General features: G+C 35.3%; 4 protein-coding genes across 4 annotated transcripts; 3 read left to right on the forward strand and 1 right to left on the reverse strand.

Annotated features, from left to right (window-relative positions):
• Positions 1-2752: 2752 nt before the first annotated feature.
• On the forward strand, positions 2753-7697 carry LOC114748679 (sodium/calcium exchanger NCL-like). Its single transcript, XM_028937128.1, has 9 exons — positions 2753-3242; positions 4014-4223; positions 4655-4839; positions 5100-5245; positions 5323-5587; positions 5757-5905; positions 6091-6349; positions 6693-6977; positions 7238-7697. The coding sequence occupies exons 1-9, from the start codon at positions 2828-2830 to the stop codon at positions 7484-7486; spliced, it is 2163 nt and encodes a 720-aa protein (XP_028792961.1). The 5' UTR covers positions 2753-2827; the 3' UTR covers positions 7487-7697.
• Positions 7698-8423: 726 nt separating this feature from the next.
• On the forward strand, positions 8424-12101 carry LOC114748722 (sodium/calcium exchanger NCL2-like). Its single transcript, XM_028937174.1, has 9 exons — positions 8424-8838; positions 9444-9650; positions 9781-9965; positions 10137-10282; positions 10384-10648; positions 10781-10926; positions 11084-11345; positions 11440-11736; positions 11831-12101. The coding sequence occupies exons 1-9, from the start codon at positions 8424-8426 to the stop codon at positions 12077-12079; spliced, it is 2172 nt and encodes a 723-aa protein (XP_028793007.1). The 3' UTR covers positions 12080-12101.
• A 2907-nt stretch (positions 12102-15008) lies between these two features.
• LOC114748699 (sodium/calcium exchanger NCL) lies at positions 15009-19454 on the forward strand (the record flags this gene model as incomplete). The annotated part of the gene is made up of 7 exons (XM_028937146.1): positions 15009-15417; positions 16321-16506; positions 17163-17344; positions 17724-17869; positions 17990-18266; positions 18345-18653; positions 18843-19454. Coding segments are annotated over 7 exons (1758 nt in total), but the record flags the coding sequence as incomplete, so codon positions are not given.
• Positions 19455-19697: 243 nt separating this feature from the next.
• Positions 19698-22397, reverse strand: LOC114748723 (uncharacterized). The gene is made up of 5 exons (XM_028937175.1): positions 21930-22397; positions 21727-21843; positions 20704-20858; positions 20409-20613; positions 19698-20092 (listed from the first exon to the last, which is right to left on the reverse strand). The coding sequence occupies exons 1-5, from the start codon at positions 22395-22397 to the stop codon at positions 19913-19915; spliced, it is 1125 nt and encodes a 374-aa protein (XP_028793008.1). The 3' UTR covers positions 19698-19912.
• Positions 22398-26420: the final 4023 nt, after the last annotated feature.

The following is a 26420-nucleotide window of genomic DNA, read 5'->3' on the forward strand; positions in this document are numbered from 1 at the left end:
CGAGTTGCGTTTTTTTTTTGGGGTGGAAAATTGAACTCACTGTTGGCATGTTCTTAGATTCTGATAAGGAAGAAGATAAGATATATATATTCCACGCAACTTACTGATTCTCCATTGTCATTCTTGATAAGTTGTCATTGACTTGATGTTTTTGGGATGAAATTTGTTTAATTTGATAAATAATGCCATTGGCGAACCTGCTTAAGCGAATCAAGACCCAGCAGGGGTTGGCTGGCTTTGAAGACAAATAAGGGCCTGTTTGGGTGCTTCAAAACCGTGGTTTCAGAAGCACTTTTCCGCAAAACGAGGTAACCTCCTCTATGTATTTATTTCGTAATCCGTAAAAGCACTTCTGAAACCATGGTTTGGTTTCTATCCAAACACTCCCTAAATCATATGGGAAAATAAAATTCCAGATCAATAAATCGGATTTATTTATAATTATGATTGGTTATCACTTATTTGACTTGAATCCCACGAGTATCATGTGTCGCTCCAAATATCTTGGTGTCGCCGAGCACCAAGCGCACAATAAAATAAATCAAAGCGTGCCATCTCAGGTAGCTTTCGAGTGCGTAGTTGAGTGGGAGAGTGGACCTGTACGCCGGCGTGCCTCTGTCAGAACTCAGACTAGCTATGCCCTATAGATTCTGATTTACCAAAGGATTTTGATTTCATTTTGCTCAAAGCGTGTAGGATTGTTTAGGTATAAATCTTTTCTTTGTAGCATAAGAGTTTTCTCATACAAGAAAACTTTAATTTTTAATGAGATGTTTGAATTATTTTTCCAGAAAAAATTTTATAGAGTTTGAAATGTGTGGTGAATATATAAGATGAGTTTTATCTTGACAAATTTTTTTCAAGTGTTCTTATTGTAGAGGTAGCACGAGTACTTGCGGATTTGAAAACTATGATAACATGTATGCCTAACTTTTGAACCGGCAAAAACACAACTTTGCCCGTGGAATGAGGTCAACATGTTTGAGCAGAGCAGTACTAACTGAAAAATTAAGATGCAGAAATGGAAACAAAAGCATCTGTAACTTCGAGTCTTTGAGCATCATTTTTACAGGTTCTCATAATTAAATACATATATTTTTTTGGTTATATATTGAAAGAAGAGAAGATATTATTTAGTATTCGAATCAGATTTTCTCGTTAATCTTTGGCCACAACTAAAAATATTATTATAAGGAGTACATCTGAGTCACTATAAGGATTTCTTTTGTTTTCTTCCTTTACTGTCCACACATATCAATTTTTTTCTCTTTTTGTTTTTGTTTTTTCTTTCCTTTGACAAACCCCGGTTGTTAGAGTGTGTTTTTTAAAAAAAAATTTTTTTTTGCTAACACCCTGACCTGGTTGTTTTTTTTGGCCAATCCTGACCTGGTTGTTAAAGTTTACTTCATGGTATATAATAATTATATATACACACACAACTCAACAAGAATCTGTCCTTCAGCTCAGACCACGGATGCCCTGGGGCGTTTTCTGCAGCTCCATCAAAATTTGTCAGCAACCATATCAAATGAGAAACCTTTCAAAACCAGCATGCTTTATCTTAATTTGATAAATAATGCCATTGAGGAACCTGCTTAAGCGAATCAAGACCCAGCAGGGGTTGGCTGGCTTTGAAGACAAATAAATCATATGAGAAAATAAAATTCCAGATCAATAAATCGGATTTATTTATAATTATGATTGGTTATCACTTATTTAACTTGAATCCCACGAGTATCATGTGTCGCTCCAAATATCTTGGTGTCGCCGAGCACCAAGCGCACAATAAAATAAATCAAAGCGTGCCATCTCAGGTAGCTTTCAAGTGCATAGTTGAGTGGGAGAGTGGACCTGTACGCCGGCGTGCCTCTGTCAGAACTCAGACTAGCTATGCCCTATAGATTCTGATTTACCAAAGGATTTTGATTTCATTTTGCTTAAAGCACATAGGATTGTTTAGGTATAAATCTTTTCTTTGTGGCATTAGAGTTTTTTCATACAAGAAAACTTCAATTTTTAATGAGATGTTTGAATTATTTTTCCAGAAACAATTTTATAAAGTTTGAGATGTGTGGTGAATATATAAAATTTTTTTTATCTCGATATAACTTTTTTTCAGGTGTTCTTATTCGCAAGTACTCGTAGAGGTAGTATGAGTACTCGCAAATTTGAAAACTATGATAACTTTTGAACTAGCAAAAACATAAATAATTTGGATTTATGTCCGCACCAACACAACTTTCACCATGGAATAAGGTCAACATGTTTGAGCAGAGCAGCAATAACTGAAAAATTAAGATGCAGAAATAGAAACAAAATCATCTGTAACTTTGAGCATCATTTTTACAGGTTCTCACAATTAAATACATATATTTTTTTGGTTATATATTGAAAGAACAGAAGATATTATTTAGTATTCGAATTAAATTTTCTCATTAATTTTTGGCCACACCTAAAAATATTGTTAAATTAATTAATACGTCTATGCGCCACCGGGTAAGATCACCTCATAACCAATCAAATTTTTGTAGTACATCTGAGTCACTATAAGGATTTCTTTTGTTTTCTTCCGCTACTGTCCACACATATCAATTTTTTCCTCTTTTTGTTTTTGTGTTTTTCTTTTCTCTGAGCAACCCCGGTTGTTAAGAGTTTTTTTAAAAACTTTTTTGCCAAGACCCTGACCTGGTTGTTAAAGTTTACTTCATGATATATAATAATTATATACACACACACAACACAACAAGAATCTGTTCTTCACCTCAGACTACGGATGCCCTGAGGCGTTTTCTGCAACTCCGTCAAAATTTGTCAGCAACTATATCAAATGAGAAACGTTTCAAAACCAGCATGCTTCATCTTCATTCTTCTTCTATCGGTAGTTCTTGAGGTTGAAGGGCGTTATCTTCAACACAGTGCTTCTTCTGCATTGTTCACTTCAGATGGAGTTGACGAGGATGGTGTTCAACCCCAGAAGAATTCTCACTTGTTTCTCAGGGGGAATACCGGAAAAACCGAACCCTTTGAAGAACAGTGTGAGCAAATGTACGGCTTCTTGCCATGTTCAACCAGCATGCTTGGTCATCTCTTTCTGATTCTGGTTTATGAGTTCTTGTTGTTCCATGGGGAATCATACTTGGCTTCTGGGGGTGAGCAGATCTTCAAGATTCTTGGCCCTGGGCTTTTCGGTGCAAGTGCCTTCGATCTTCTTGGTGCCCTTCCTGAGTCTTTGATTCTTCTTGGTATGCTAATTTTCTTTTTCCTGTTTCTTAGATTTTTCTTAACTTGTGGCTCTAATCTATGAACATGAAGATTGAACTTGAAATTTGAACAACTTTTGGATCTTAAAAATCTGCATTTTTAGCAAGTTTTATGTCTCTCATATTTCCACTGGCTATAATATATTATATTAGTTTCCTGGAAGACTACATCAAGTCTTGCTAATCTCTACCAAAAGACAAAGTCTTGGTCATCTTTTAAAATCCAAAGAAATCCCAAATGCCAGTGCATCTGAGATTATGAAATAAATTGCCTGAACCTATCTTCAGCTTGGAACTATCTGAATCACATGGCACTTAAAGCATGCCAGTGGACAGTCTCTGAAGAACATGCTTCATCTGGTTCTGCTGTACATTTCTATCCTAGTATCCGTAACAAATTGAAATAATCTGTGCGGACTACTTTACCATTTTTCTTAGAGATTTTGTGATACTCCTCCGGTCCTTAAGATAGGACCCAATTCTTGAGTGGTTTTGGTCTAAATATAAGACCCATTTATCATATTATCAACTTTCTCTAAATTACCCCCATAGACACTCTCTCAACCATAATCAAGTAAAAGAGGGAGATGAGTATTAAGAAAGATAATTGTGGTGTTTTAGGAAAAATGTGTCATTTCTTATAATTAACTAACTTACCTAACTTCCTTAATCTAATCAAATTAGTTAAATGGGTCTTATATTAAGGACCGGAGGAGTATCATTTATGAGATTCTGTTTTGTTTTTGTTATTAGTTACTGGGCTTTCCAGAGAGACCAAGGAGAGTGCTCAAGAGTATGCTTCCACTGGAGTTGGCATGTTGGCTGGATCATCCATCTTGCTTCTCACAATAGTTTGGGGAACCTGTGTCATCACTGGCAGGCAAAACTTGAAAACTGACTCAAGGAATAGATCCTCTCATTATTCAAATTCATCAAGGGCAACTCCTAAAGAATTATTAGCTGGTTTTTCCTCCATCTTTCTCTTTAGTTTCTATGCTTATTAATTATTTTCCAATTGTTAAGTGGTATCTGAACTACCCAGACCAAAAGAAGTAAAGAACTATGCAGTTGATATATGGAAAATATTATACCTCCCGAAACCACACATTAAGAACTGAAGAGAAAGTGGTATTAAACTACACGTGATTGAGATAACAGACGCATGAGGATCACATGGCATCTTTTAGCTGGGTTTGACGTTGTCATTTTAGTCTCAAGTTTGTAAAAATGTTTTTGATGCATTAATATAGGTTCCCTTTGATATTTGTAAGCAACGTATGAAACCATTTTGTTAATATTTATTTATTTTATTTGTTTCAGATTCTTCATTAGTGATTACTTCCTAGCATTGCCTCTCACATGCATCTGATTTTTTCTTTTTCTTGGTCTACTAGGTTTTGGGATTACTATTGATAAAGAGACAAAGGAAATGGCAAGAATCATGATTCTCTCAGTTATACCGTTCATAATTATGCAGATCCCCAGTGTGTTTCGATTCTCTGCAGTGCTTCGCTCTGTGACCCTGATGGGTGCTCTTACCGTTACTGTCATTTTTGTCTTGTTGTACTTCATTTATCAGGTAATTCAATCCAACAATTTCTAACTCTATTAACATTAAACCTTAACAAAGGGAAAAAACTTAACAGACTTATGACGTGTGGAGAGAAGGAATCAGCATTCGTGATACTAAGTCATAAAATTTGATGGAGGAATCAGATAGCAAACAGAGACTTAAAAAATTTATCCAATGCTTTTGTCCATATGATTCTCAATGCAGTTAATGTCAGTCCATGAGAAAATTTACAGGAGAATGACTTCTTGTTTGCTCGTAATCTGCAGATATTTAAACCTCATATAGAGAAAACAAGGCTGGAATACATAAAACATCATGACTTAATATTGAGAATTTTCGAGCATGTTGAAAAGCAAACCCTTCAAAAGATCCTCACTGAGGATGGATCTCCCAATGTGGCAGCCATTAATGGGTGAGTAAGAAGATTTAATGGGGAACTTGTCACAGACTGTTAAATACATGACTAATCACAAATACTTGATAATGCAGGCTATATAACGAAATTAGTCAACACGGTGGAGAGAGGGATTTATTAGCTTCTGAAGTGAAAGAACTGCTGCTCAAGAACAAATTAACCGGGACAGACATCTCAGAGGGACAAGTTGAAGACATGTTAAGAGTGTTTGATCGAAATGGTGACCAAATTATAACCAAGGAAGAGTTTGTCACTGGATTAACACAATGGATTGAGCAAACGAAGCATGCTTTGGATAAACAATACATGCCAAGAAAATCACTCCAGAACATTTATCAGGTAGATATAACATAATATACACCATGCATACATTTTACTTCTGCTAAGTTAAGCACGTCCTCATTACTGCATTAGTTGGTGAATGTGAAGAAAAAATATGGTTTTGGAAAACTTGAAGGAAATATGAGATAGATGTAAAGCAGAATGCTAACTGATCTCGCATTACTAGGGTTTCCTCAAGCCATGGATGGAACACATGAGAAAAGAGCGTGAGATTAAGGGACATCTTGTATCTGAAATCTTAAGGCATGCTCAGAGCGATATGGTTGTGCAGCTTCTCAATGATGATGGAACTGCGGATGAGTCTGCTATAAGAAGGTATCAACTATAACCCTAAACCAAAAAACTCACAGTTACTTACTTTGAAGATTCCGAAAACACAAAATTAACTGTCATCTGAACATAAGGTTGTGTTCGTTGTCCCAGAAACAAGGACTTGATAAGATTTTTGTTGTGTGTCATATATGTTGGTGAGCATTATTAACACTGATATGATGTAACAGGTTGTTTGAGGAAGTTGATAGCAACAGAGATAACAGTGTTTCTCAATCCGAGATACGGAAACTAGTGACCAACCTCCACTTTGGTAAGGCAGTGGATGAGGAGGAAGCAGTCAAGAAAATAATTCAAGATTTTGATATAAACAGTGACAATGTAATTACTGAGGAAGAATTTGTGGATGGATTCACAAAATGGGTGCTTTCATCTTCCAAACAAGCTCCACACTCGAAACCTCAGCCTCACCAGGAAGAAACTCATCAGGTATTCGCACTATTCGTTTCTCTTCTGCAGTTTTTTTCCCGAGAAAATGAATTAATTAGTCTGCCCCATTAAACTTAGTCCATTACGGTTGGTCTCTACACTTTATTACTTAGTTTTGACTCAGTCCTTGAGTAGCTAGATGATTTTTTCAAAGTGGAGAGACCAAGATATTAAATGGACGGAATTGAGTCGGACAAATTAAACTATAGTACTGAGCTGTAATCGAATCAAAACCACATAGACTAAATGATTCATTGTTTATAATGTTTTGAACACTTGATGATTCAATTTTCCTTTTTCTTCCTTATTCTTCTTCTTCTTCTTTTTTTTTTTTTTGTATTAGACCTGGGAATATGTAGAGAAGGTTGTGGAAGAGAAGCATCAGCACAAAGGAATATATGGATGGATCATGGCTATAATAAATGTGGTGGTAGGAATCACTATATTATCTATTCTTGCGGAGCCATTAATAGCAAGTGTCCAGAAATTTTCTGCAGCAGCAGGAATCCCATCTTTCTTTGCCTCTTTCATTTTAGTCCCTCTGGCCACAAATTTTAGAGAAGCGACCTCAGCCATCAAAGAAGCTAGCCACAAGAAGAGAAGTAACACTTCTCAGACAATGTATGAGGTCAGTCATGAGCAAATCACACTAGTCTCCTCTCTAGTTAATTAAATTACAGTTGACACCCCTCTTTGTTTTAAAAATATCCCTTGATTGATTCTCTTAGTATTTGACTAAATTTTATCTAAAACTTACATTTATAAACAAAATTGACTTTCTAGATTTCCATTCTAGAAAGAAAATTACATAGCTGGATGGTGACCAAGAGATTTAGGAAAATTTCAGTAAAAAGTTGATATATTCTAATCTTTAATTTTGAAATGCAGATTTATGGAGCAGTATTTATGAACAACATTCTTGGATTTTCGGCAATTGCAACTCTGATATATGTGAGAGAAATAACGTGGGAATTCTCAGCTGAAGTGCTGGTTGTGGCAATCGTCTGTTCTGTAATGGGCCTGTCTGCAAGTTTTCGGCCCAATTTTCCTCTGTGGACATCCTTCGGGGCATATCTTTTGTATTGGCTGTCTTTAGTTCTGGTTTATGTTCTCAATGATGTTCTTCATTATGAGTGAGCCGCTCTTTGAAGATCTTGACCAGCTCACGATGATATTATCAGGATAATGACCAAACTTTATAATTTATCATGGTTCAGTGACTAACGATAATGTGTAACAAAATGTATTGTTATAGGTTTAGATTTTAGTTACGTCTAATTTTCAAGATCTTGATCTTGCTTGTGATCTGATTACACCTTTATATTTATAATAAATGAACATTGTATGATGTGTTGATCCGAAAAAAGAAAAATTATCAAATTGAGTGCTTTCCCACGTCCCATGAAGTTTGACTTTTTTAAGGTTCCGTTTGGTTCTCAACTTTGATAAATTCTGCTTGAAGCTAGTTTTTTTTTTTTTTGAAATAATACTTTCGGTTTTTAATGAGATTTAATTTGATATTCAATTTGGTTCTAAATATAAGATTTCAATTTATTTTATTTATCATATTTGTCTTTTTTTTTAAAATAATCTTTAGTAGTTGTACATGTTAAATGTTTCATTAAATGATAGTTTTAGTTACCACACATGATTAGCAAAGATATTTTAGGAGAGATAATACTTATTTATTATAAATAATTAACTTAACAAAGCTTTTTAATCTTATCAAATTAATGAATTAGCTCTTATATTAATAACGGGAGGGAGCAATTAAACTCTTTAATTTGAAGATAGTTGACGGGGCCTAAAATGCTTCATCTCAAACCTTAAACAGACTTCAAAAGACAAATCTTAAACAGCCTGTGTGTTGATGTGTTTTGCCAAATAAAGAATTGGACCACGTCAATTTTTTTCCAGAAGTTTGAAAGTATGGAACTGTATGACATTCAATGACTTTACTTGTGCGTCTTAATTTTCTTATTTCCGCTATTTCTTCATGTACTTCTTAACAACTACTTCATAAGAAGGAGACGAAGTCTTTCTGTCCTTCATTTGGGCAACAACCAAGCAAATCATGAGAACCATTCTGAGAAAATTATGCTTTGTTTTATTCATTATTTTTGCAGTAACGATTGTGGTTGAAGGGCGTCATCTGAACTCCAGAACTTTACATAACGAATTGGTTTCAGATGGAGTTCATGATGATGAAAATGAACTTCAACACAACAAAACTTACTTACTTTTTAAAGGCATTGAATTTGAACCAAATTCTCAAGAAAAGTGCAAGCAAATGTATGGCTTCTTGCCATGTTCAAACAGTATTTTTGGCCATCTGTTTCTGATTTCGGTTTACGAGTACTTGTTGTTCCATGGAGAATCGTATTTGGCTGACGGAGGTGAGCGGATCTTCAAGATTCTTGGTCCTGGGATTTTCGGTGCAAGTGCCTTTCACATCCTTAGTGCCCTCCCAGAGTCCTTAATTCTTCTTGGTATGCAACTTCTCTTGGAAGTAAAACCGCATTTTAATTTGATCCTCAGATTATTTCGAACTCTGTTATACTCAAACAGTTATTTTGATCTAATTCTTGTCTTTATAGAGATAGCGTTTCTACTCATGATGATTTTCTTTCATCTCGGCTGTAGACTAGCCAAGTGTCTTTAGTTAACTGTTTGATTTTGTAGCAAGTGTTTTAATTCTTCAGGTTGTGTTTAATCAGAAAATCTAGGGAATAAGTTTAAACGTGAGTGAAATTTTAAATATGACCACAAAGATGCAGCATTGTTTATGGTTATGAAATTCACAAGAAGCAAACATATCATAATTCAGCTTCATTGACTCTTGAGTTGTTTTGCATAATTCTTAAATGGAAGTTAGAACTGGCTTGGATCAGAGAAGTCTATACTGGTGAAGCACTTTAATTCTTAATTGCGTGCAATATTTAAATTTGATGAATTCCAAACGTATGATTCCACCTCTATCTGATGTTGATAAAATTAAATATATCAATCTAAGAAACCTTTCTCATCTCTTACATCCCAATTGCAAATATGTCATATTTGCTTTATCAGTTATGTGATTAGTGTTTATTATCAGTCTCTGGACTTCTCAGCAGTAAGGAGATTGCACAAGAGTATGCTTTTACTGGAGTTGGCTTATTGGCTGGATCATCCATCTTGCTCTTGACAGTGGTATGGGGAACCTGTGTTATAACTGGGGCCCAACAAGTTAACAATGATTCGAGTCTTAGAATCTGTGATGATTCTAATTCAATACCAACAAGACTAAAATCATATTTGACTGGTCTGTTCCATCTCAATTCTCTAATTATGTTCTAACGTCAACTGCATTCACATCATTGGTCAACATAGAATACTGTTTCAAATTCTCAGAACTACCTGCTTGACATGTCTGACAATTTGTGAGATTTTAGGTTATGGCATTACTACAGATTTGGAGACCAGCCACACTGCAAGAATCATGCTCGTCTCTGTCATACCACTCATAATAATGCAATTCCCTAACTTGTTTCAACTCTCTTCTGGGCCAAGAACGGCGACTTTGATAACTGCTCTCATCATTACTGCCATTTTTCTGCTCTTGTACTTCACTTACCAGGTTTCCAACCATCACATTTCTCCAAGTATAAAAGTTAACCTATGCGTGGCCTTATAAGCAAAGTATTATGATGGTTTATTTTATAAAGGAGAAGAGAATACATGCGGGGAGTAGTGGACAAGAAGAAAATGTTTCTGCCAATTGACTTCCATTTTGCTCTTAAATCTGCAGATTTTTGAACCTTGGATACAGAAAAGAAGATTGGAATATGTGAAGCGAAATCATTTAATAGTAAGAATATTACGACATGTTGAGAAGAGTACCCTGGAGAGGATCCTCACCAGGAATGGATCTCCAAATATAAGTGCCATAAGAAGGTGAGATTTCATCAAAAAGCTCTTCCAGTAGATGAGAATTCTGCTTTCTTGTCCACAAGGGTTCTGTTTAGTTCACCACAAGGGCTATCTATATATTGCAGGCTATTTAGAGAAGTGGATCAAAATGGAGACAGTGTTGTATCAGCTTCTGAAGTAAAACAGATCCTGCTTAAGAGCAAATCAAGTGAAAGAAGTATCAGTGAAGAGGAAATAGAAGACATGTTAAGAATTTTTAACTTGGATGATGACGAAAATAGAATAACTAAGGATGAATTTGTGGCTGGCTTTATAAAATGGCTTGAACAAACCAAGTTTGCTTTGAATAAACAATATATGTCAAGGAAATCACTCAAGGAGTTATATCAGGTACTAAATGCACCTCGTGACTTAGAATTCCACACATTCATGCTATAGTTACATGAATTTTGAAATTGGAAGAGCACTTGAGAAGCCGCTGTTTCATTTTGTGTTTCTGACAAACTTGAAAAAATCTGACAGGTTTTTGAGCCATGGATTGAGAATAAAAGAAGAGAACAAGAAAGGAAGAAACATATCATATCTGAAATCTTCAGGCAGATTCAGAGCGATTTGGTTGTCAGCCTCCTTACTGAAGATGGCAAACCTGACGAAATTGCTATTAGAAGGTTAACATCTTGAATTCTTCTTCTCACCTAGCTAGGCGCAAGTATAATAACAATGAGAATGATAATAAACCTTAACTAGATTAAAATCATGTAATGCTAGTTAATAATACTGGAATTCTGAGTTGAACAAGTGAGTTCATATCCACTGATTTCACAGGTTATTCGACAAGATGGATACCAATAAAGATAACTTCATTTCCCGGCCTGAGTTAAGAAAACTACTCAAGGAGAGCAATATTGCTAAAGCATCAATAGATGTGGAGGAAGCAGCTAATAAATTCATTGAAGAGCTTGACGTTAACAGGGACCATGTGATTAGTGAGGAGGAATTTGTTTCTGGGCTCAAAAAATGGCTCAGCTCATCATCTCCCGGTCGTGTTCTTCTCTCAGAGTCAGAGTCACAAGAAGATTTACTTCAGGTAAGTGAAGCACAATAAAGATTCCAATCTTACTCATCTTTGTGTGGGCCAAAGGCCCAGAAGTTAAAATTGATACCATATTGCTGTGATTAAGATGTGGGAAGAGACAGACATGGTGGTGGAAGAAAATCAAAGCAAAGCAGTGATTGATAAATCGGTATGGGCATGGCTGAAGGCAATAATAAATGTAGTGGTGGGGATTGCCATGTTATCGGTCCTTGCAGAGCCCTTGATAGAAAGTGTACGCAGGTTTTCAGACGGTGCAGGAATTAATGCATTCTTCATCGCATTTATATTGATCCCATTGGCCACAAATGCTAAAAAAGCAATTTCTGCAGTCAAAGAAGCAAGCCATAAGAAGTCCAGAACTACTTCTCTTTCCATTTCTGAGGTTAGCCATCATCTCACCATCATCCTTCATTTCTCCAATAATAACGTAATCTATGAAGAAATTTTTTAAGGATTTGGAAGAAATGATTTTGCAGATATATGGAGCGGTGTTCATGAACAATGTGCTGGGATTCTTTGCGATCTCAGTTCTGATATATGCTAGAGGAATCACATGGGAATTCTCAGCAGAAGCACTGGTTGTGGCTCTGGTTTGTATTGTGGTGGGGCTTGCTGCCAGTTTTAACTCCACTTTTCCTATATGGTCTTCCTTCTCTGCGTATCTCTTGTACCCATTCTCTCTTGTCCTTGTTTTTCTCCTCAAACATGTTCTTTCCTACACTTGAGCACAATTTGGAGTGCACCTTTCTTTTATCACACATGTTGACTCTGACGATACCATTGAATTTCATAATTTATAAATAAATGTTCACATAAATAACATCCATCATGACTTGTCAATTCTTGACATGAAGAACTCAGAAAATAACAGGCCAAACCATGTCTGCTCCGGTAGTTCTTTTTATCGGGATCAAACGAAACACATAAACACACAGGCACAGATTTAAACTTGTGATCTCCCTATCAAGAAGGAGCATGGTATTATTATTAGACTAAAAAAGAATGCAATAGCTACTTGTAAGATTTCATTCAAGGTTAAAATATAAATTTGTTTGGAAAGTTTTTACTCGGAACGTTTGGGTATTTAGAATTTTTTTTAGGTATAAATTTGTCCTGAAAATTTAAAATCATAATAATATTAAATTATATCGATAAAAAACTAATATTAACTATTAAAATAGTGATGATATTTTTAACTGTAAGAGGTGATGTTACTATGATTGTAAACTTTCAGAATAAATTTTAAAAAAAAACTTTTGGGTGTTGAAAAATTCCGGAGGACAGATCTGCATTTTAACGATGTGATGTGTTGAGAGAAAAAAATTTTTCAAGTCGGGGAAGATGGAGAAGCATAAAAATGCTGAAGTCAGGTCAATTAATCTAATAGAAATCCATGATGCGGCAGGTAGCCACGTGGAGATTTGGCAATAGCGGAACGCCGCATTTAGGATCATACTATTTTTTTGTAAATTTTTTTATAACCAAATCATCTGAAATTGAGCCACGTCACCAATCAAATCAGTTAATTAAAATCCCATCGTGTCTTTCCCATCTCATCTCATCTGGACCCGCTCATTTTATTAGACCCACCCCCGTGACTGGTGGATCTGAATACTCATAAAACTAATTTTTAATTCTCCTTCAAAGCTTTCCGGGCTTAAAATATTAGTTAAAATGTCAAAAGTTGCGGATCTTTTAAAGCCAGAGGTGAAGCAGTTCATTCGGGTCGGGGCAATATCCGAATATGAAATGGGGTCATTCTTTTTTTTTTTTTTTAAATAACCAGAATGAAATGGGGTAACGTAAAATCACGGATGTTATCGATGATTTAAAACTAAACTCTAGAGTCTAAACTTTATTAATATGAATTTGACTTTGATATCAATAAACAACATCATATTTCGTAAAATTAGTATTAATAATAATTTACTGTTTCCCTAAAATGTCTTTAAGTCTTATTTCAAAAATATTATTATTAACTTTTACAGAAATTATTGAATACAAAAAATTCAAAAAAAACCTCTTGAAATTTTAAATTTTAAATCAATCTTGTTTACTAGATTTGAAAAACAAATAACAAGACATTTTTGTAATAATTTTTATTTAAAATTGTAAAATTTAAAAGGTATTTTTTTGGGCATTTTCTCTATTCAATAACATCAGACTATTTTGAAAAACTAATCTATTGCTTCTTTAAAATTTCCTCAGCCTTTTTTAAATAAATACTACTCTTAATATAATGCATTTTTGGAATCTAAGATTAACAAAGGGCAAAAAAGAACATAAATAATTTAATACATTCTTGAAATCTAAAATTGACAAGTTTTATAAAATATGGAAAATAATAATTTGATGACAGGTAATATGAAATTGCCACCATGTATTGTTGAGGCTAAACATGTTAAACATGGAATTATATCACTATATTTAATCTTGCAAAGCATGCCGACCTATAATATATTTATTTGTTTTTTAACAACGTGCACCACACGACTTAAATTCTCGTTGTTTTGATACGTGTACGGTGATAAAAAATCACTCATAATCTTGCAAAAAAAGAAAAAGAAATGACAATTGGAAAGCAAATTTCCTCATTAAAAATGTTATTAATGAGAATGATCCCATAAATTTTTCTACATATGTGTTGATACACCGCCTATTTTATAGATGCCGTATACATGTACTCTATAATTACCCCCTTTCAAAACTTTTCATTAATTAAATTTTGAATTAATATTTTTTTTAGTTTTTAAAATTTAACCTTTTTATTTTGCCTCTTAAAATTTGAAGTTAATATTTTTGTTTTCTGAATTTTAACTCCATCTTGATCCTTCTAAAATTTTTGGTCATTGAAACAATATTTTTAAAAGAAAATTGGGATAAATCCTTTATTGAAAATTTAATTGGCAAATAAGACATAGGATGCTTAATTATATAAAGAAAGATTAGTGGCATACAAAGGAAGGTAAATTGCATAAAGAGAAGATGATTTGCACAGAACATTATTTGGATATAAAAAATTAGTTTGTACATAGAGAAGATGATTTATATATAAAAAAATTTTATTTGCACAAAGAAAAGTTGTGCTGTATATCTCACAAAGGAAGATTATTGTACAAATTACACACAAGGGAAGATAAATTACATATAATAGAAGTTAAGTTGTACAAAATTCTTAAGTCACATTTGCTAATTAAATTTTTAATGAGGGATTTATTCCAATTTTCTCTATTTTTAATCTAAAAATAAGGTGAAATTTTTAATTGATGAATTTTCAAAAAAAAAAAAAAAGGGAGGGGGGAATAAGTGCTTAGGAGTCGGCCACCTCACTGGTAAAATTGATAAATAATTAACCAGCAGACAAAAAAATTTACTCTCTTCTCTCTCCTCCTCTCTCTTCGAGCGCTTTCTGCCCAGGACCCGCTTCACATTCGCGGCATGCTGGATTGATTTGCTAGCTGCCTAGCTCCCACCTGCCGCCCCCACAGAAAGTTCTGATGAAAACGCCGTAAAAACCCGTCAAATATTCCCCTGTCGTTGTTTTCTTTTCTGTTGAATATCTCTCTGACTTCCTTCCTAGCCATACCTCACTTGGTATATGTCTTGTACATATTCCCTTACCTTCGGCTTCTGAATTTCTGATACTGATTCTCTTTATCCATGCCTCTTCCCACCCGTTTTACCCTCTTCTTTGTAATCCTACTCATCTGCGGTCACGCTCATGGCCGCCACGTTATCCGCCTTCCATCATCGTCTTCCTCCTCTGATCCGATCTCAGATGGAGTCTCTCATGATCCTGTGCAGAGCAAGCACATACTGCTACCCCGGACGTTTCAGTTTCTGACGGAGTCCACCTGTGAGCAGACGTATGGGTTCTTACCCTGCACCACTACTGTGCTTGGAAACTTGTTCCTCATCATCATCTATGGATTTCTTATGTACAAGGCAGCTACTTACTTGTCCAGTGGGAGTGAGCTCTTGCTTGAGATCTTGGGCCCTGGTATAGTTGGTGGCTTGTTCCTTCCCATCCTTGGTGCTCTTCCAGATGCCATGCTTATACTCGGTAAGGATTTGGTTCTTGGTATCTGTTTGGTGAACGGCGAAGTTTGATAGGAGCTCTTCTTTTCTCTCTGTGGGCGCTGTTTGTTTTGCGTGAGGGGGGGGGGGCTTTTTCTTCTTTTTTGATGGCTGAAATGACGGGATAAAACATAGGACGTCAAAAGATCTATCCGATATGTCTCGAGGGCAGGACTATGGAGGAAACTCGAGAGCCCGTTTTTTTTTTTTTCTTTGCTCCTCCTGATTGGTTCCCGTGAGGACCGAGCTCTCAAAGGAAAGAAAGGTTCATGTTTTCAAACACCCCCAACCCCCCCCCCCCCCCCCCAAACAAAAAAAAAGAAAAGGTCAAAAAAGACCTCACCGGTTTGTCCAAGGCAGGAATAAGGAGGAAAATTGGGATAAATTTTCTGATTGGTTCCCTCAAGTACTGATTTTACTTGAACCGGAAACTTTGAACTTTTGATCTTATAGTCGGGATAAATTTTGATTGCATTAGTAGACCTTGGTGACTGAATTCAAGATCATGTAACTTTTCTATAATTTCTAAAATTATTTCGGCAAGTGTTTGCTGAACCATCAGCTATTCAGTTCCGTAAGTAAATCAAGGGTCCAGTATGTTCCTTGTTGTCCTTATTCTTTACTATCAAGCCAAGAGGCTTTTGTGTGAGGAGACATACCGGATTACTATAATAAAGCTATTTGTGCGCCATTAAGTGAAATGACCTTTGATACTGTGAACTTCGTTTCCACATGTGATATTGTATTTATGTTCAAATTTCTCTTGAGCGAAATCTTCTGATTATTGTTAACTTCCTTTTTGTGTTCATCTCACTATTAAAACTGATATCCACCAAGTTCTGTAATTTGCCTTTTATTGTTTCTAATCTGTTTCTCTCGTTTATTATAGTATCCGGGCTTTCTGGTAGCAAAGAAACCGCTCAAAGTCAGGTCTTTGTTGGAATGGGCTTGCTAGCTGGGTCAACAGTTCTGCTTCTGACTATTATTTGGGGAACCTGCGTAATTGTTGGGAAGTGCGACCTTGTGGATTCAAAAGCAATAGATTCACAAGACACGAGGGGGTTTAGCTTAACCGGTATGTATTTTTATGCTGCTCTACGTCACATATTTGATAATAGAGAGTCAGGTTAGCAGTCTTTTCCTTTCCCAAGGTGAGGAAAAAGTCTTTATTTCTCTCAGTGGTCATCCAAGCAATATGCTCATTTAGTCAGCGTGTGCCTGGGTTTTAGGAAGTAAGTACAGATGTTCTCAGACTGCTTTATGGTTACTCTTATAACGTGATATCGAGGCATAATCATTCTGATCAAAGCGGAAGAATGGAGCATAACTGGGAGTTTGACCAATTTTCTCTGAAACTTGGCCAACTGAGAATGAAACCTTGGTTAATTAAATGCAACATCTTCATGGCACATGTTCATTTGTAAATACTCCTCAATATTTTTTTAATGTTAAATGGGTGTCTTTAAGAGAAGTGGGAAATTGGAAATTAGAAGGAGGTGGTCAATATATACTGAATTGATGCTTCTTGTTGTGTCTCAGTTCTTAGTTGTATTGGTTTGTAACCTTGAGAAGGGTGCTAGGCAGAGTTATATATGACCTGCTATTTTCTTTTTCTTTTCTTTTCTTTTCCCCCTTTTGTGAGACCATTATTTCGGCATTTGTGCCATACTGTCCAAGTGTAGGAATTATCATTCATAAGGATCCTTTATTTAATATAACCTCCGATTGCAGGCTCCGGTGTTAGTACAGATATTTGGACAAGTTATGCAGCAATGATTATGGCCGCATCCGTCCTTCCATTTCTGATTGTTCAGTTACCACAAATTCTTAAGTCAACTTCAGGAAGGCACCTGGCTGTTTTGATTGCACTCATTGTCTCCTTGTCTCTGTTGGTTGCTTATTGCCTTTACCAGGTAAACTGTACTGTTACTTTATTGGCGATAGGTATCTATTTTGTTTTCTGAGCACTTCCATTATTGGGTTGACCGTATTTAGTATCTTTAGATATGCAATTGACCAATTTAGAGATAATTACCATACTTCTGATTATCAGATAATTAGGTTTCCGTACATTTTATTTTATGACTCTGTGCGATTAGCAAGTATTTTACTTTTAAGCAGCTGCATTGCATCCAGCCTTAAATATATATATTTTATTTTTTGTAAGTAGCTGTGACTGGCACTTAGTGATCACTGCATATTGGAACTAAAATTTATGACCTCATTATTGTAAATAGTAACTTCTGAGAATTGTTTCCGTATCCTGATGAAATTGTGGGGTGGAAAATGCAGATTTTCCAGCCTTGGATACAAAAGAGAAAACTTGATTATGTGAAACACAAGCACGCTATTTTAGGCCTTTTGAGACACTTAAAGCAGCATGCATTGGGAAGGTTACTAAGAGATGATGGTGAACCTGATGAAGATATTATTAGAAAGTCAGCTGCTCTTCCTGATTGGACTTAACACATTTTTTTCCTTTAGCATAAGTATTCTTCTCATATTTTCTTCTTTTTTTGTTTTGGTAGTTACTAACTTCTCAATGGATATTAGTACAGGTTGTTCAAGAGAATTGATGAGAACAAGGATGAATACCTTTCTTACGGTGAACTAAGAGCACTAATTATTGGAATTGAATTTGAGGGGATTGACCTGGATCATGATGATGCTGTAAAAAGAATAATGGAGGATTTTGATACTTCTCGGGATTCACGTCTTGATGTAAATGAATTTTTAAATGCTATACGTAGATGGCTTCGAAGGGCTATGCGTTCTAAGGCTGCTTCTGCGGATGCTGGTCCGCGGACAATAAAGTTCTTAAACGATTTTCACCAAGTAAGTGGTGCTCTGCTGAACTACTTGTAGGAAGTCTGTCTTTATGGAGCTTCTGAATGGCTGACATTTTCTGTGCAGGAAACTGAAAGGGAACGTGATCTATTGCATGTGGGAAATCATAGCGATACAGTTGAGGAGGGTGTAGCTGATACTAAATGGAATGTTATCAAAGCAGTGCTGCTGCTGCTTCTTGGGGCTATCGTAGCAGCTGTATTTGCTGATCCTTTGGTTGATGCAGTTGATAACTTTTCTGATGCCACAAGCATTCCTGCTTTCTTCATCTCCTTCATCGCGCTGCCTTTTGCTACAAATTCCAGTGAAGCAGTGTCAGCAATCATTTTTGCCAGTCGTGATAAAAGGGAAACAGCCTCATTAACCTTTTCTGAGGTTTGCATTCTATTCTGCACTCTTCATTTCTGATAAGAGGGAAAATGCCTCACTAACCAAAACATAAAATTAAATGAAAGTCTGAGGATCAATGGAGTGATTGAGCAAAAAGTTTTTATTCTGCTTGTAAAATAAGTAAGGAACTTGTATTTGAATTATGTTTGGATTCTGATTGCGATGTCTTTGCAGCTATATGGGGCAGTGACAATGAACAATGTGCTGTGCCTATCGGTGTTCTTGGCCCTTGTCTATGCAAGGGGATTGACATGGGACTTCTCTTCAGAAGTGCTGGTTATTGTCATAGTTTGCGTTGTCATGGGTCTCTTTGCCAGCTTCCGCACCAGCTTCCCTCTCTGGACGGCTATAATGGCTATCCTACTGTACCCATTTTCCCTGGTCTTGGTGTATGTTCTTGATTATGTGTTTGGCTGGTCATAGGCCTTGAAATGTTTTCAAATGTCATTACTTTGTTTGGTTTTTAATAAATTCAGTTGTCGGGATGTTTTGTTATTATAGTGTTCCTTGAGAGTGCTCTATGGTTGCCAGCCTCCTTTAGGTGTGAGACTTACATAATAATGATGAGATTGTCTTCAATTGATGTCATCTTTTTGCCCAGCGTCCTCATTTCTCCCTCTTGATGGCGAAAGAATGAAGATTACTCTGCTTGGACGATGAAGTTTATGGCTTAGTGATCAAATCAATCACTAATATTACGTATGTGACTTAGTAACACCGATACTAGCCTACTCATTAGATTTTGCGTTGATACCGTTGAATTAATTTTGGATATTTTAATGATCAGCGGGTATATGTGAGTGAAAGGAGTAGGTGAAGAGCCTCCTACTGAATGTTAAATATCCTTTATTGGGCGGTCCCTTATGCTTGGGCATATGCTTTGTCCTTTGTTTTTTTTTTCAAAAAAAAATCTGTGTGGGCGTTTGTGTTGGAGATAACCAAGTTTATATTTCGAAGAGCCCTGATGCTCACTTGAATTATTTTTCATAAAAATAAAAAACTAAAAGACTGGCCAAATGCCTCCCCAATTCACGTGCAGAATTTTGTCATTATATTACCACCAGTTAAACAAATACAATGACAAAAAATGGATACAGAAAAAATAAAAAAAATTCTAAAAGACACATCACCAGCAGAAATTCAGAGGCATTAGTTCCTCGCGTGAAAAGCAATAAGGTGTCTTTTCTGAAAGAGTCCGTTAGCGAGGAGCAGCCGGTGCGTAGAAGTAATAAAGAAAAGTATGTTCATAGCTTCAAATTCAAATCAACACTTTCTCGCACTCCATTACCATTCTGAGTTCTGGCAGCCGTTTGGCCTACTTGTGCTGCTTTTGCTACTGGCGGGATGAAGATATAGAATGGTTGCTGCAGTTGATTGAATCTACTGAATACTGGCGCTTGAGTAATTTGACCTTCTACAATCCCCTTTAGCATGCAAAATGAAAGCTAAGCATAGTCAATGAACGGGAAAATCTGCAAGTCAAGTGCAGTTAAATCCTATTAAAGTGTAGGAAACAATTATGATTTAAAATTTAGTAATTTTCAGGTTTTTTTTGTGTGGGATTTTCCCTCAATAAAATCAGCCAAACAGGAGAACAAAAATTAGTATAACTGATAGATCAGGATCACATGATAGGGGGAGGGGAGGGGAATCTCATACTAAGTTTTTATTGAAGTAGATAGTAAATACTTAAAAGAACTTCTGTAATAAAGGAAAAGGGTAAAATGAGTTCGCCAAAACCTGACAAGAATGGGAGTCTTGTTGAGGATATTCCTGATTGTGAAATGCTAGCACTGTTGGAGGAGACTTAGATTTTGAAGGCGGAGATGATGAAGTGGGTGTTGGAGTTGACACTGCGAGAATGCCTCCATTGAAATTCTCATTTACTGTGTTGAGTCTCTTTGAGTTTGCCTCTAAGTTGGATGTTGAAGAGGAAGGGACTTCTCTGTAAGATTTGATGAATAAGTAAACAATGGTATGAGGAAACTAAATCTGCAATTACAATGTAATCACCAAAAGATCAAACTGAAACAACCTGAAAGTTGCATTGGCAGCATAGTAAAATCCACTCCCGCTCCCACAACAAGTTTCGTTCATTTTCATAGGAGCAGCAATGGTAGGCAACCTAAAGTTAAAAGGGGCAGGTGGGACATCCTGAGAGAAGGGGTATGACCTTTTCATGCCAATCATCTGCACTTGAGTATAAAATATTAAAGTTTTATATAGAGATTTATATACTAGTAGTATATATGCAAACTCATCGCAAATTGAAAGGGAAAAAAACATCTCTTATCTAAATCCCTTAGTTCAAAATCTCATTGAATTAAGCAAGATATGTTAGTTACCCTTTGATTATTGAAAGAAAACAAGAGATTTTTTTTTTGGGGTCATAAAGGTAGAAGGAAAGTTGTCATTTTTATTCATTCATCAATTTGAGTTTTTTATGTTTTGGCATTAATATCAAAGATGTCATCGGATTTTCTCTGACCTAATTAAAATCGATCCACTATGTGATTTCAAACAACCTCTTTTGGTGAAATATTGTGCTTTTAGGAGAACCGAGACGACAAAAAGGAGCCATCTCTTCCTACCATGGAGATTAAAGGGTGAGGATTCAGACGGGGAGAGAAAACAAGAGAGAAATTTTGGTAGGCCCTACACGATAGATGGAACTCGCAAACGTCTCTCTTATTCAGGTAGAGAGAGAGAGAGAGAGAGAGAGAGAGAAAAAAAGAATGGAGAAATTACGCTAAGGTGTCATCAAGTAAGAGAATTTATCATTATACTAATAACTTGTAAGGCCCGAGTGTAATTTTTTTAGAAAAAGATTTTGGTAGATCCAACGTGTGAGGTGAGACGAACATCTCTCTCTCTTCACCTATTCACCTGACCTCAGATTCATGCCTCATTTCGGCTAAATACCCACCACCAAAATTGTTACTTGTATTGTAATTATTCCTCAATTTCACATGAAAATAATCAAACGCCACATTCAAACAACTAAGATCAATCAAAATAGAGTAAACTATGAATAAAAGCACAGCTTGCAAGTACTTACCTTCTCAGGCTGCATCTGCAAAGGCATCCAGTGACCACTCTGGTTTTGGTTTGAAGGGGGCTCCATTATTGAGTAACGAAGTGAAGGTGTTGATGAAGTCCCTGACGAGCCATTCACCTACAGGTTCCACAAACCATCCTTTCTTATATACACCAAAGTAGAAATTTGAGCTAATAAAGGATGCCAATTGAGAAGTATCTTACCATTGAAGATGGAGGCTGTTGACGTGGTTGTGTTATTCTAACCCATTTTGGGAGAGGCCTAATGGAATTGGAATTGGATTCATGAGGCAAGCTAGATAGAAAAACCAACCCGTGTTCAACAACAGAGCTCTTCTCAAAATCATTATTCTCATCGGAGCCCCTAAACTCAGAGACAATCCCATGGCCTGGAACTATAACAGTGTTTGACACTTTATTATCATCCACGTTTCGCAGCGGCAGAGAAGGAAATGAGATTGGAGAAAAAGAAGGTTGATCGTAGTGCTCAAACTTTGGAATTGATCGAACCAGATAGGAAGATTTGCTTGAAGATACAGAAAATAACGGTGGTAAAATTGCCGAAGATGCTATAACTTCATCTTTCTTTTGCTGTTCTTCAACTCTCATTTTCTCAAGCTGAGCTACCCCAGGTCCTCTCTTGGGATCTTCTTCAACTTTGGCTTTTTGCATGGTCTAACCAGAATTGCTTCCAAAGTTGTCACCACCAGAACTATTGCCACAGTTTGGATTTGATCTTCTCGAGTCATTATTGTTATCTTCTGGTTCCTTACGCTATGCGTAGTTTTGATCACTTTCATGGTCAGCTCTTTTAAGCAAAAACAGATACGCAGATTTGTAGGTATAGAGATCTCGTGTTTGATATCAGACCCAACACTCGGATTAAATATATCCAGGAGGAAAATCTAAGCAAGGTGAAGATTACACTAAATCATTGGCTGGGGGAATCTGAGGAACAAATCAAAAGGCCTAGCCAATTATTGAGCAGAGATTAGAGAGAGTGAAAAGAAGTATCTGAAAGGTTTCGGATTTTTCTCAAATCCAGTTGTGCTTGTCTTGTCTGAGAGACGGATCAGACAGAGTGGATTAAATTAACAAAAAGGAAAAACTAGGCTAAAAATGAATGTTTAAACTGAAAAAATGGTTTAATTTTAATTTTGATTTCGGAATTTTAATTTTTGACCCTATCAAATGAAAAAATATAAATAAAGGATTACGAAATTGCATTCTTAACTGCCTCAAATGAAAAAATATCTATACGTGGAAAAAAAATAATGAAATGTCATTCTTAACTGTAAGCACTGTGTAGACTGACTGCTGCTTTTTGATAGATTAATATTGTTTTAATAAAAGATATCTAATACCCATATAACCAAAAAAGAAGAAGATATCTAATACCCTTATTTTGACAATATAAACCAAGTTTTGAATTCAAATTGAGTGGTCGGTTAGAGAGATTTTTTGTAAAAAGAAAAAGAAAAAAATCTTTATTGATTCTATAATGCAATATTAATGATATTTTGAGAAATAACTGGATCACGGTTCGCCTAAAATCTAAGTTCAATTACACTTAGCTAGTTTATAATTATCCATGAATTATAAACAATGGAGATTGTAGAGTGTAAAGACTATCAACGACTATTTCATAAAATGATTTTTCAATCATGTTACACATATTAATAAAACGTAATTATTTATTAGAAAAATTAGGATAAAAACTCTGATTGAAAAACTAATTAGGGAATAATCCTTGAAATGATACTTTTGATATTTTTTATATATAAAAAATATTGGTATTCTGAATTATAGGTGTCGTTTAACAATTAATTTTTTTAATTATAGGAACTATTTCCTAATTTTTCGTTATTCATTTATTATGGTGTAATTGGAGACCAAACTTTTCATCTTTGCCCTTGGTCAATAAATAAAGAAAGCGTATGTAATTAATACTCATTTAGTCCTAAATATAACATCTATTTTATAATATAAATTATACTATAAAGTAGATCTTAAATTTAAAAATGGACGAGTACTTTGTATAACCTTCAAGGGATTAGAGATAAAAGAGTCTTATTAATCACATTAATGCCAGTTATACATGAATGCATGTCAATATGTCATACAGCTAATTAATACTTTCAAGCTAATTAATACTTTCTCCGGTCCTTAATATATAGTATATATGAAGTAGATAGATAACAAATTAACAAATTTGTAGAGAATAAAAAAATTAATTAAGTTAATTATTTAAAAAATATATTAATTTTTCTAATATATCCTCTATTATTATTATTTGGATTGAAATTATTTCCTGATGAAAGCATCCTTACTACATGTACTTAATAGGAAATGTTCGTGAAAAAAAGTTATAAGTTTAGAAAATAAATTAAATTGAAATATTTTTTTTAGTGAAAAGAGATATAATTGGTCGCAAATAATTACAAGCAAAGAAAAACAGAACGAGAGTTGGAAAGAAAAGAACAAATCTTCAAATCAGGCTAGATGCATTTGTTTGTGATAATCCTGAGCCTGGACTCCACTAGCTGCTCGCTCAAAGGCAGAATCCCATTGATCAAACGATGGGGATTAGTAGTTTCGTGGGAGAAAGCATCACGATTCCAGGCGTCCCATGGTTTCCAGGATAAAAGTCCAAAGACAATACGCCAGGATCGGTTATGCTGTTTTAGTCTAAGATTCTGCCTAAGCCATTCATGGGCATGATTTATAATATACGAGGAAATATATGACAAGAATTTTATCTTAACTTATTTTTTTCGACATAGTTATTAGAGTTCATCAGTTGTCATATGATGTTTCTGTCTCACCTGGTTGATGGGAAAATTAAATTTTATATTTAGAATCAAAATAAATCTTTTAATTAATTCTTATATTTAGAATAGATAGGAGTAATATATTGAGATTGGGGAATGTCTGTAATGGATAGTTTGATTTGATTTATCTCAAACTAAGAACCTAAGTTTTTATGTAATATAAAATTTATTAAAAAAAATTATTTATAAATCATGAATGATGTGATTTATCCCATGTAGCATAATGCTCACACTCTAGTTGTCCTAAATCTTAACATATGATTTATTACTCCATTAATACACCGCACGAAATATGCCTTTGGATTCCTTTAAAGAAAGAAATTGTACGTGTTAATTAAGATTCCTCTTCTCTTTCATTTACACAATGAAATAATATTACGTATATTTTCCGTCTGGAACTAAAAAGGCCACAGATAGCTTTTTGATATGTACATGACTTGACTCTTAGGCTGTATTAGGAACAATGCGTTACATAAGACATCATTATTAAGTTAGGGAACTGTCGAGTTAAAATAGGTGTTGGTTCACTTTTATATTAATTACGTACATGAACTGGAGTTTCAATATGTCTTGTCTCTTTTATGCGATGCCAATAAGGAAAAGATATAACAACCTTTTCAACTTCAGGTCCAACAAACAAACTGGCATATGTATCAATTTTAATACACAAATAGGCAAATAGTTAAACAGAAAATCAGTATCTATCCATTTCATAAATTACAGGTTACAAATCCAGGTAGGAGTTTTATTATCAACAAAAGACACTCCCATCACCATCATTGAACCAATCTTAGAGCCTCCATGGCCCCATCTTTTCAATCAATCGCAGACTTGAAGATAATATATATATTGGTGATATTTCATTTTCATTTGGCCTTAGTTGGATGAGTCATGGCATCTAACATCGAACATTTGTGGAAATTGGATTTATTTGTGGGATATGTGCCAACTATTTAGGCTGTGATATTGAAGCAAAAAGCCAGTGATCATGAAAGTTACTAACTTGAGTCACCCCTGATCCTCATCAAGCTTTTCAACAAGCGAAATGGCTATTTACTTTAATATAGAATTTATCAAATTTAAAACTTTTAAACAATTTTTCTTAAATTTACAACTAATTGTCTCACGCACTTGTGAGGGGATAGGTATGGCGATTTTTGACTATTTTGGAAACACACCTGGAAATGGAGATCCCTACCTTTCCTCACCTTCATTCATATGGACTACTCATCTTCAAGAGATAAACCATCCGCTTCAGTGTTGTTGGCTAGTCGCTCCACCATTTCAGTATTCAAAACAATCAATCACCATGCAAGCTATTGGCTGGTCTTCCATTTCATCTAATCTTATATCACCACCCTCACACCATCCCATCGTCGGCAAACAATCTTCAGGTCCCTGCTTTTTCTTCTCCGGTACGTGTCCCTTCTTCTTCGCCATTGTTTTTCATCGGTCTTTCTGCTTCTGGGTATCTCAGATTTTAATGTTTTAATGATGTTTCAATTTGAAAGAAGATGAAGCCTTGTTGCTCTTGTTAATAAGGAAGCGGCTCTATTGAACTCCGGTGCTCTGAGTTGTAGTGGCATTAATAATTATGTATAAAGGCTTGGGTAATTAAATTGTAGAAAGTATGGGATTCACGTTTTCAGTGCTTTAAATGCCTCAATTCTCAAGCTTCAAAGAATGTGAATACTAATCTGGGTGATGCTGTCTGCACCATAGTGTAACACATTACGTCCGGGATATTCAGAGCTGATTCCAGGAATTTATTGCTTCTGAAAGAATTAAAACCCTTTTAGATATGTGATTTGAAATATTCATGCGGCTTATCATCATATGCGTGCTCTTGGTTTATATAATGAAA

The sequence above is a fragment of the Neltuma alba genome, unplaced genomic scaffold (genome assembly GCF_004799145.2).
Source record: "Neltuma alba isolate B1F8T4 unplaced genomic scaffold, ASM479914v2 tig00005777_pilon, whole genome shotgun sequence".
Classification (NCBI taxonomy): Eukaryota; Viridiplantae; Streptophyta; class Magnoliopsida; order Fabales; family Fabaceae; genus Neltuma; species Neltuma alba.